The sequence below is a fragment of the Ictidomys tridecemlineatus genome, chromosome 5 (assembly GCF_052094955.1).
Source record: "Ictidomys tridecemlineatus isolate mIctTri1 chromosome 5, mIctTri1.hap1, whole genome shotgun sequence".
NCBI lineage: Eukaryota > Metazoa > Chordata > Mammalia > Rodentia > Sciuridae > Ictidomys > Ictidomys tridecemlineatus.
The window spans coordinates 181,584,776-181,596,910 of record NC_135481.1 but is presented as its reverse complement, the minus strand read 5'-3'; the positions used below and the strand labels follow the sequence as shown (position 1 = coordinate 181,596,910).

Sequence of the window (12,135 nt, the reverse complement as noted above, 5' to 3'; positions counted from 1 at the left end):
CTAGGCGAGCGCTCTACTGCTGAGCCACAACCCCAGCCCAAGTTCAGAAAGTTTAAAAAAAAAAACTAGGAAAGTACCTATCAGAACACAAAAATCTTCCTTAAAAGCTTCACTGCAGTGTCAAGAATAAGAGATGACAATCTCACTGAGCTGCCATAGCCACATACAATTGTGTACTATCAAACACTGAACAGAAGTGAATGAAAGCCAACGAGAAAAGCCAACGAGAATTCACGAGGCCACAGACAAAGCCCATTACTGTGAGACGGACAGGACATAGGAACCAGGGACTTGAAGGCTGCCAAGGTTTTCTCCTTCTCTTATCTCCAACCTCTTGACAAGTTCCTCTTAGCCCCTGGGGGTGGCTTCTCTGCAGGAGCTGGAAAGACTGCTGACAGTGCCTGAGCTCCCTCTCAGCTCCTCTGCCAATCATTCTCACACATCCCGGTGAGGGTGGAGGCTCTGATGTGAGAAGCACAACAGTCAGCAGTTCAGGCAGGCACAGGCCCCACTGTGTGGAACTTACTTCTCTTTTGCTTCCTTCCAATAGAACTAATAACTTGGTGCATGAAGTAGTAATAGGTGCCATGGAAAGAAAGAAAGCCACCATAAGAGGGCCTGAGAGTCTCAGGCGTGTGCTCTACATGGGGTGAAGGAGGCACTATATACTGGACCATCAGGCACTCTCTTCCCAGCTTACATCCAATACCCACCCCATCCACTCACTCAAAGCCAACGGAGCAGGATGCACTCATGGCTACGTGGGAAAGTGCTATTCCCAGAAACACTGGGCAGAGCAGATTAAACAGATAGCAACAGCTCCTTGCTAAAAACAATAACAAAGTGGTGCTCAACATGGTGAAGAACAGGGAACCAAATCCCACTCTAAAAACCTATTGAAGGTACCATAGACCATTACCCTGAAAAGTTAAAAGCCTCAGGAGAAACATGGGTTCAAATTTTATGATCATCTTCTATAATCTTTCATGCTGATTTGTTTGGGGACCTTAGGACAAACTAGGAATAGTCAGTAAATGACACAGGGTTCAGAATTCCACTCAACATAAGGAAATAATTCTAAAAGTAGAGCTGTTCGGCAATGCAGCATGTTGCCTTGTGACTCAATAAAAGCCCTCCCTAGAAGTTCAGACCCATGCTGTGTGGTCTCCCACTGGGGCACCCAAGGGATAATTACCAAAAACTACTATCTCCCAGGTCTTCTGAACTCAAAATCTGTGATGCTATGAGAAAGTACAGTGATAACACTGTTGAAACCAGTGATTTAATTTTACATTTTGGGGGGATCCTGGATCACTTTAATAATTTAATAAAGGCTATGATTCCCTATCCTGAAAAAATACACCAAATATAATTTATCAGACTAGAAAACACAGGGGTCCATAGGTCTAAAGCTTTAGAGTCACTGCTGGAGATCTCCATTTCCTTTCCATTGGACTTCCAGGAACACGGTTTTTATGTTCCAGAGGTTCACGATTGCCAAAAATCAGATAAGTGGGGCATTGCTCTATTGCTTTTGCCAAAATGTTGACCTTCTTTCCAACAAGATAAAAGATAGAACAGAACCTGGAACAAAGCCTGTGCTCAGAGAAGCAGGTTTCCTGTCCTTTTCTCTCTCATTATTGCTACATCTTAATAACTCCTTGGAATCTTTACCCAATAAAACTATCCCAAAAAATACCTTATCCTTGGCGGGGTCTGGTGGTGCGCACCTGTAATCTCAGCAGCTTGGGAGGCTAAGGCAGGAGAATCACAGGTTCAAAGCCAGCCTCAGAAACTTAGCGAGGCCCTAAACAATTTAGCAAGACCCTATCTCAAAATAAAATACAAAAAGGGCTGGGGTTAAGATTCAATGGTTAAGAGCCCCTGAGTTCAATCCCCAGTATCAAAAAAAAAAAAAAAAAAAAAAAAAAACTTTTTCAAAACATTTTAAACCTTCCCACCCATGTCTGGAATATTTTAACCCTTGCTCCTACTTAGGCCTTACTTCCTCCCACATAGGGCTTAATACAGCAGGGGTCTTCTTCACTATGCCATCCCTTCCTTGACTCTAATTCACAGCCCAGTCCATCTCAGGATATTCTGTTATGAGCTCTTTTCAAGAATAGTGGCTGTCAATCAAGAAAAAGCTTATTTCCTTACAAAAGTCTTTGTTCAGTCAAACCAGCACATCAGGACTCCCTTCCCTCTGTACACATGCCACACCCACTCTGGCTGCTTAAAGTTACTTTTTCACTGGGTATGTAAACTTGTTTAAGGGAATAACAGCTTTGCAATTTTCACAAACCATGAACACCTTCATTCTCCATCTATTAAAAAAAAAAAAAAAAAAGGCCCAATCCAGCATTCCCTTTACTTAACCAACTTTTCAAAATTTGATTGATGGGTTATGAAATTGATACAGGGATCATATCAGCCTTTTTAAAATAATGAAATAGAAATAAAGGCAGAGTGTGAAGCTCAGTAGACCTCATGTTTAGTAAGCACAAGGATTGGTTTGATCCTCAGAACAAAAAAATGGAAGAAAACAAACAGGAATTATCAGAGCACATTTCAAAAAGCAATATTATTTTTGTACAATATTTTCAGGTATGTATGTGTGCTACATCACAATACAATACATTTCTCACTGTGAGTCAGGTCAAAAAGTTTCAAAGCTGATGTTATGAAGTTTTTATAAAGCCCCTGAATAGCAACCATTAATGTCTGTTGAGTGAGCATATGGAAATGGACAGGCCCTTCTATCCATGTGTGCTAAAAAATTCAGTGATTTTTTTTTCTATAAAATTTTAGGTAGGTCACACTACTAAGGTAGAGAACACAAACTGGTAGCTTAAGGTCCCCCAACATGCTCTTGTTAAAATGTTTTAATTTGGTCCATTTAAATGATGAGGCAAAATTTTTCAATTAGAATTCCCATTAGAATCTGGATATTAGGCTACTTTAAAAAAAAAAAAAGAAAACTATCTGGCAACTCTGAGCCCAACTGGTAACAATTAGGTGGAGCATAGTACAGCTCCTTGCTTCAGCATATGCAAGCTCCAATGTATATCTACACTGTCTGTATCTATGCAGTGTGTGTTCACTCTAGTTTGCCACAGTGCCCATCATTCATTATTCCACTAAGTAGCTTCACTCATTCCGATAGTCTGAAGGACATGTAGCTGAGCCTGTGACTCCTGGCCTACAGGATATATTCACGATTCATTCCAATATCTAGCCATTTTTCCAGCTTCAGTCACCTCCCTGCAATTTCCACAACCCATTTCATATCTTGCCCTTGTGTCTAATCATCTGTAAAATAAGAGTATTAACTCCATTACAAAGATACTGTGATTGCTTAATACAATACGGTAAGTGAAGTCAAAGCAAGGGCCCAGTAATGTGTATTAAAGCTACTCCCATCTCAGTTAATGACAGTTTACCAAGACAAGTGTTCCCAAGTTTAGATGCATGCTGGGTTCCCCTAAGGGTTGAAAAATACTGCTGCCTGGTTCCTAGTTCTCTGGACTTCTGAGATATGGGGTACAAAAGGACACTAGGATTTTTTAAAGCTTCCCAAGAAATTCCACTCTATGGCAGAATTTGAGAACCACTTACCAGCCTAGAAATCTGAGTTGTTAATGACTGCACCTTCTCCCCTAAGTGCCTCTAAAATGTCTGTCCAGTAAATCCCTCAACTGAACTCCCAGGCCAAGACTGAGGTCTACAACATCCTCCTGGATGCTAGTAGTACTTCTCTTAAGATTTTGTCCTTAAGACTGGGGATGTAGCTCGGTGGTACAGCACTTTCCAAGTGTGCTAAAAGCAAAGCCCTAGATTCAATCTCCAGTATTGCCAAAAAATAAAAAATACAAAAGTGTCCCTGCCTCTAGTTTGCTCCTCAATCCATTTGCTACACCACCACCAGCATTACTTTTCTGAAGTAAACCAGACTGTACAATTCCCCTACTTAAAAAGTGAAGTCCATATTCTTTTACCTTGTCAGAGAGATCTTTGACAATGAGACTCCTCCCTACCTTTGTAGCTTTATCTTCTGCCACATCCCCCAAAGCATCATGCCACATAACACCATCACACCACTCGGTTATTTTGGTTTGGGGGGCATTTTTATGACACAAATTCCACTGTGCCTTTTTCACGCTGCACCCTTTGCCTCTAGTTCTATTTCTCCATGAAATAAAACCTTATTCATCCTTCAATTTCACTACAAAAATACTACCATCTTTATGAAGTATTTCTTATCCACGCATTCAATCTTTCCCTCCCTCTTCTATACTTCCACATAATTATAAATAGCTACATATTTAGTGCTAACAGCCTTTCAACTTTTCATATATTATTCTCATTTAATCCTCACAATTCCTTTATGCCAAATTATGGATGAGAAAACCAGATGGAGCACTCACTTAACTTTGTCAAGCCACCAAGTTAGTAAGAGTTGGTCGAGATGGCCACTACAGTCTTGACTCTTGAGCCCATTTTCTTTAACACCATCCTATTCTGCCTCATTTAAAATCTCTTAACAGGCTTCTAACTTCACATTCAATTGAGAGAGAGGTGCACCTTGAGAGCACAGCCCTGATCATTTATACATGGGATTAGAGGTTCAATAAATGCACTCTCAAAGAACTAAGTAGAAGAGAACTCTTAGAGTTAACTCCATGTTCTTTAACCAAAACAGTACCCTGGTTTGATTTTCAACAACTCACTCAGGTCTTTATTATACTTACATTTTGATCTATTACTAAAGTCTTGAATAAACAAAATAAAAAGTAATTCATTACTTAATGGGATCTTAGTTTTGGCTGCAAATAAAACTCAGGATGAATACATGGCTGATGCCCTGAAATGCTGAATCATAAAACTGTCATAACAAGCAAACTACAGATTTTACAAAAGAATTAAGTCCATCTCTTGCTTACGTTTATCACTTATATGGGAAATAAACCTAAGCAAGATGGTCGGAATTTCAGGGATACATTATAAAACACCCTTGAAAAGCCTTCCATATATTATCTTTTCTGTCTCACTTCATTTTTGCTGCATAATACTTAGCATATCCAGACCAGTAAGGGTAATAAACTGGTAACTGGCATGCCTATAATCTCATCAATGGGGAAGGCTGAAACAGGAGGATCCTAAATTAGAGGCCAGCCTGGGCAATTTAGCAAGATGCTGTTCCAAAAATAAAAAGGGATAGGATGTAGTTTCAGCCGTAGAGTGACCCTGTTTTCACTACCCAGTACCAAAAGAGACAAAGACAGGCAGGCTTGGATTTTTTTTTTTTTTACCTGAAACTGATGGAAGAAAATAAATATAATGCATCTAGCATGGTCTGGTATACATACACATTCAATATACTCACCTGATTAGTAAGTGCCAAAATAAAGCATTTTGTGATAGTGATTTGTGTTAGTGCACAGAAGAGGAAGGGAGTGGTGGTCAATAAGGAGGAGGAGGTTGTTCACTTTCTGGTAAAGATTCAGGGTGATGTCTACAGAATATAACACTCTCCCTTTTTACGAGTACTTTAAGTCAAACAATGTGCCATGCTCGTTATTCAGCCCTACAACATAGATGTTATTATTCTGCCCATTTTACGGGTGAGGAGACCAAAGCTCAGAGGGGTTAAGCGCCTTGCTCAAAGTTACCCTGCTATATAAGGCAGAGCCAAAGAATTGAACCCAGGCAGTCTGACTCCGTAGCTCGGGCTCCTAAGCCCTAGAGCAGCCGGTCCCGCCCCTAAGGAGCCCCAGGGCTGTAGGAAGGTACGCGTGGGCGCTTTAAGACTCCCCATCCCGCGGGATGGGCAGGACAGGGCAGTAGCGAGGAAAACGAGGCTCGAGGAGGCTGAGACTCAAACTAGGTCACAGGAAGAGCTCTACACAGCTTGGGAGCAGGCTCCCCACTCCCACGGGTCCACTGTGGGCGCCAGAGTCGCAGAGTTCTCCCGCACAAAGGTGCCCAGCCCGGCCAGGTCAGGCCTACGAGCAGGTCCGCAGGCCCCAGGGCGCCGGCCGCGGTACCGAGGCCGAAGTCAGGCCGCCGCACCTGCCCAGCGTTCCTCCAAGGGCCTTACCGGGTCGCCAGAATTTCACGGGTCCCAAGGGCGCAGCCATGCTGGGGTGAAAGGTCACGAAGAAGGCTCCACCCCGCCGTCGCGCGCGGGTCCCGCAGGGTCCAGGGGGCGTGGCCCGCGAAGAACCTCTGCCTAGGCGGATCGAACGGTAGGTCGACCACGCCCCCTATGGCACCGCCCCCTTCGTCCACGTGACCCTCGGCTTCGCTCCAGCCCCGCCCTGGGCCCACGTGACCCTCCCGCCCTGCCTTATTGAAGCGGAGGACGCGTGTCTCTGTTTGTGTTCGGCTTCGTGGGCGGCCAGTTTGCTCCTTGGAAGCTGCACACTTATGGGCCCGCGGACATTGAGACAGGCGCTGGCTTGAGGGCCCTCGCTCGCGACGTGGTGCTGAGGTCCCAGATTAACCAAGACGTTACGCTCTATCCTTGCTGCCCAGTTTCTGTTTCAGTCTCCTCGTTTCCAAGTCGAAAGATAATGATCCTGATTACGTCGCAGGTTTGACGATGCAGTAAACGTTGTGTGGCCAGTTACGATTTCTACCTGTTCATGAAGTTTGCATCCCAGGCCAGGGATAGGGATGGGGTGTTGCAAGTTTTAAGGCTAGAGAACAGTAGGTTTTATTAATATTCGCAAGTAAAACAATATGAAGTGTTATAGAGGTGACAAGAGTAATATAGGAAAACAGAGAAGGAGGAGTAATTGCCTTGGAAGAAGGGAAATAAAATCAAAAGCATTCACCTAGCTGATGAATTTTCCTGGTTCCTATCTGACTTTACTCTTATTTGTAAAATGAGATTTTTAAACAAGCTAGGAGTGGTGGCATGTGCCTGAAATCTTAGGCTAAAACAAGAGGATCTCAAGTTTGAGGCTAGCCTGGTCAATTTGTCTAATTCAGTGAGACCCTACTTAAAAATAACAAAGGACAGGGGATGTCGGTTCTGGATTCAGTCCCTACTACTGGTGGGGGGGGGGGGCGGGGGGGAGTATTAAATGACAGCATGTAATGTACCTAACAGAAAGCAAGACTTTTCAGGCAATCAAGGTACCTCTCATTACTTCAGCTCAGATCAAGTGTGGGTGGGGTGTAATCTGATTTTTATCTGCATATGTTATAGTTTTTAGTTCTTCATGACATTGATCCTTCTAAAAGCAGAAGAGAAGATTATATATGAATACAGGGAAAGTGAAATAAATGGCACTTTTTAAATTACTTTTTTTTTAAAAGACTGAGTCTCCCTATGTTGCTCAGGCTAGTCTCCTTGGCTGAAGCAATCCTCCTGCATTAGCTTCCCTAAGAAGCTGAGACTACAGATATGGGCCACTGGAGACAGCTTTATTTCTATATTTTGATATTACTCATGACAATATGAAGAAATCTTCCTGTTTACAAAGAGACAATGAATTGGCCATGCCCAAATTATTGGATTGCAGTCTTAAAGCTGGAAGAGATTTTAGTCAACCTTTAGCCTAAATTCTTTGTCTTATAGAAAATTGAGGTCCACAGAGGTTAAAAGGACTTGATCAGAATCAATGAGCTGATTCAGTACCAGAGCTAAACTGAAACTAGAACTTAGGCTTTCTAATTCCCAAGCTGGTGTTTCTTAACAACATAGACCATTTAAAACCACTAGAGCTAAGCTCTTCTACATGAGAATCAGTCCATTTGCCTCAGAAAGTTCTCCAAGTCCAACTGTCCCCAATGGGTTGTTTTGCTTACACAGCCCAATTAGAGAAAACACCTAAGTAATAACCTACATGTTGATGGTGCGATTTAATTATCACAAATAAGGAATGATTTCAATAGACTCTTCAGTCTTCCTAATCAACTATTCTTAGGAAGAATGGTCTAAAAATAACTACTCTAAAATTAAAGCCATTGTTTCTTAAATTGTATCAAGAATTTATGTAGTTCATTGCCAACACTTCCACAAAAATTTCATCATTTTGTTATACAGAGGTACATTTTGCAACTTCCAAATGATGATACATTTTTCCAGAAAGATAATGTCCCCCAAAATCATGTTTCTTGGCTACATTATAATCTGTGGCTGTGTTAACACTCTGCTTTGAAATATTTCCAGATCAAGAATATTGACGTAGGCTGGGGATGTGGCTCAAGCGGTAGTGCGCTCGCCTGGCATGCATGCGGCCTGGGTTCAATCCTCAGTACCACATACAAACAAAGATGTTGTGTCCACCGAAAACTAAAAAATAAATATTAAAAAAAATTCTCTCTCTCTTTAAAAAAAAATATTGACTATGTTTAGGAGATGTAGAATTTAAAAGGGGTTTCATCCCTATTCCAAACAGTTAAAGACTAACAGATGCAAATGATAAAAAACCCAACCCAGAAAGTCCACGAGTAATCTGACTTGAGACACAGCTACCTCAAGACATGTTATAGTCAGGACTCTTTCTGATGATGTTCTGTACCTTCTGACTCAGGTGTTTGGCAACAAGATGGCCAAACCAGCTTCCAACTGCCACATCCCCTTAAGCATCAAACCTCTTTCCAAAATTCCCAGGCACAAATATCTCTAGCTGATCCATGTATCCATTCCTGATCAATCACTAGGGCCAGGGAATATGATTGGCTCAGGCCCAAGTACATGTTCCACCCCCAGGGTCAATTGTGGTCAGCTGTAATAGAGCCAAACTGAGAGTTGGGAACAGAATGGTTCCTTAGAGGGTGATATTATCAAAGGATGAATGAAAAAAGCAAAGAATAATATGTCCACCACAAACACCCATGTGTCCATGTGCTAGAATTGTTAACTACAGCTGACCCCAGGCTGAAGAGAGGTCTTCTGCAGAATTACTTTATGGGATTGTACTATACCAGCCAATAAGGATCTAAGGTGCAGTCCTCTGCAACTGTTTTAACATATGTAAACCCCATGTGGTTTGTTGGCTTGTACACCAGTGATCACATTCACATGTATTAGCATAAGTAAAAGTATTTACTTGGCTCCAAGAACCTGAATGCAGAGAGGCGGAGAGATCCACTGGAAAGACAGCAACCAGAGGAGTCTGTCACATTGGCCAGAGGAGCATGCGATTGCCCAGAGCTGGTTGGGTTGGGGAAAGACTCCTTAGGTCTGTGAGATGCTTTCTGGATAAGTCTCAAAACTGGGACACTTCTCAGAATAAAAGGGAGTGTAACACCGATGGGACATGGGGATAAGAGAAAAACTGGAATTCTGCCAGGCAAACTGGGGCACCTATCTAGGTGTGTGGCACTGGTGAAACCTAGTGTTAACAATGCTTATCTGAATGTGTTGGGATACAAGGTACATAGCCCACATGTGTTGGTCTTTTGTCACTATAACCAAAATATGTGACAAGAACAACTTATAGGAGGAATGATTTATTTAAGCCCATGGGCTCAGAGGATTCTGTGGTCAGCAGGCTCCAAGGCAGAAACATCATGGGAGAAGTACCTGGTAGAAAAAGGCCACTCAGCTTATGGCAACCAGGAAGCAGAGAGAAGGGAAGGAGACTGAGAAAAGCTAAACCTTTCCAGGGCATATACCCAGTGACCTCCTTTCTCCAACTAGGTTCCTCCTTCCAGTAGTTCATTCAGCAATCAATGGATTAATCCACCCATGAGGTCAGAGCCCCCATGATTTAATCACTTATCAAAAGCACCACCTCTAAACACACGAGATTTGGGGGACATTCTAGATCCAAACCATAATACTATGCTCACAAAATACTTCTGAACACATTCATCTCATTTACAGCTTCAAACAGTTGCACTCATGGAGTTTGAGTCTGGGCACACCCCAGCACTCTATCATCGTTTATTACCAGGATGTGATTGCCAGAATGGTTCACCTACCATTTTGATAAGATCCTTGTAAGACATTTTTATCTTCTTATAGAACCAGGGATAATTGTCCAACCTATTTCTGGATTTACTTCAATTTATGGACATTGTGAGGGGTGTATCCAACCAGGCTTCTCCTTCTATCTGGGCTACTGGAAACTTTAAAGTTATACATGTGGCCCTAGTGAAGTAAGTGTGACTGTCAGGGCATGCACATTTTTAGCTTCATGCCTGACTCATTTGCACCCTCACCCCTTGGGTTTCCTTTCTGTAACTTAGTTTACATGGCCTCATGCCTTTAGGTTCCTTGTTAATTACTTTAAGTTCTTTAAATAAGGGGGAGTTACTGCCCAGCCTGTCTACAGAGATGTGGTAGCCATCTTTTCTGATTTTTAATTTTTTCTTTGTGTGTATGTGTGTGGGGACGGGTACCGAATGAACCCAGGAGTGCTCCATCCCTGAGTACATCCCCAGCACTCATTTTTAATTTTGCGACAGGGTCCCAGTAAGTTGCTCAGGCTGGCCTCAATCTCCCAAGTATCTTGAATTCCCAGAGCATACCATCATGCTCGGCAGATTCCTAAAGTTTACAAGAGAATGTCAGTCCTGCAGGAGGATCTCGAATTCAAACAAACCTTTAGGGAGAGAAAAGAAAAAGAAAAAACAAACAATATTGTCAAAGTTGTTCAGGTATGATGGTGGTATTGTAGCTTTGGATAGGCATAGCGTCACATGCCTATAATCCCAGCAGCTATAGTGATATATCCCAGACTTTGTTGTTATGTTGTTTTAAAAAGTGAATTATCGGGCTGGGATGTGGCTCAAGCGGTAGCGGCCCAGTTCGATCCTCAGCACCACATACAAAGATGTTGTGTCCGCCGATAACTAAGAAATAAATATTAAAATTCTAAAAAAAAAAAAAAAAGTGAATTATCACTGAAATATTTGCAGACAGATCGGTAGTGGCCAAGTCAGTAGATAGATATAGTCATATAATTCTTTCCCAAGGTGGGATAACAAATGTTTTTGAACCATACAGTTTGCCACACTCACACACACACCTCCCCTGGGAGTGGAGTCAATCATCAACCTTTGTTTTTTTTTTTTTTAATATTTATTTTTTAGTTCTCGGCGGACACAACATCTTTGTTGGTATGTGGTGCTGAGGATCGAACCCGGGCCGCACTGCATGCCAGGCGAGCGCGCTACCGCTTGAGCCACATCCCCAGCCCTGTTTTTTTTTTTTTTTTAACAGTGCTAGAGCTGAACCCAGGACCTTACACATGCTAAACACACACTATACTACTGAGCCACACCCCAGCTCCTAATAATTCACTTTCTTCTTTTTTCTTTTATTTGCACCACTTTAATTGAACTTTGGGGTCGTCTATCACCAAGATACACCCCTAGCTCTTGTTTAATGTTTTTGTTTTTAATTTTGGAACAGAGTCTTGCCAAGTTGCCCAGGCTGGCCTCAAACTTTGGATCCTCCTGCCTCAGCTGGGATTACAGGTGTGTGCCGCCACACCTGGGTAGTAATTGACATTTTAAACAAGTACTCCAGCAGACTCCATGCAGGTGGTCCTCAGACCTCCCTTTGAAAACTGCAGCTATAGTGATATATCCCAGACTTTGTTCCAGAAAAGCTTTTCTTGTTTTAAGAAACTGGGCCATTTTCTTAGGATCCAATATATCTCTTGCTCTAATCTCTAATTATTTACAGTACTTTTGGAGAATAAACTTTTTGAGTCCTGCTCGAAAAAAGAGGATTACATGGTCAGGCTAAGTCTGTGACAGGCCAACTACTTGCCCTACTGAGAGCAACTTACTGCCCCTTACTTCATATAAGAACCCTGCTTCAATTTATTTGATCTAGCATTTCCCAACTACACATGGAACTTTATGTAATCCTATTAACAGTTCCATAGAACACCAAGTTAAAATTTTAAATAGTATTTTAAAACATTGTCAAAAATTAGGGCTTTTGGGCTGGGGATGTGGCTCAAGCAGTAGCGCGCTCGCCTGGCATGCGTGCAGCCTGGGTTCAATCCTCAGCACCACATACAAACAGATGCTGTGTCCGCCGAGAACTAAAAAATATTAAAACTCTCTCTCTCTCTCTCTCTCTCACACACACACACACACACACACACACACACTCTTAAAAAAAAGAAAAATAGGGCTTTGGACAGGCATGGCAGCACA

General features: G+C 42.3%; 1 protein-coding gene across 2 annotated transcripts in view; it reads right to left on the bottom strand.

Annotated features, from left to right (window-relative positions):
* Nucleotides 1–6,256, bottom strand: part of Dhx35 (DEAH-box helicase 35) — a 70,825-nt gene extending 64,569 nt beyond the window's left edge. For both annotated transcript variants that reach the window (XM_005329835.5, XM_021729495.3), the window contains exon 1: nt 6,101–6,256. In XM_005329835.5, the coding sequence (XP_005329892.2) occupies nt 6,101–6,140 (40 nt within the window). In that variant the 5' untranslated portion in view covers nt 6,141–6,256. The remainder of the gene's footprint in view (nt 1–6,100) is intronic.
* Nucleotides 6,257–12,135: the final 5,879 nt, after the last annotated feature.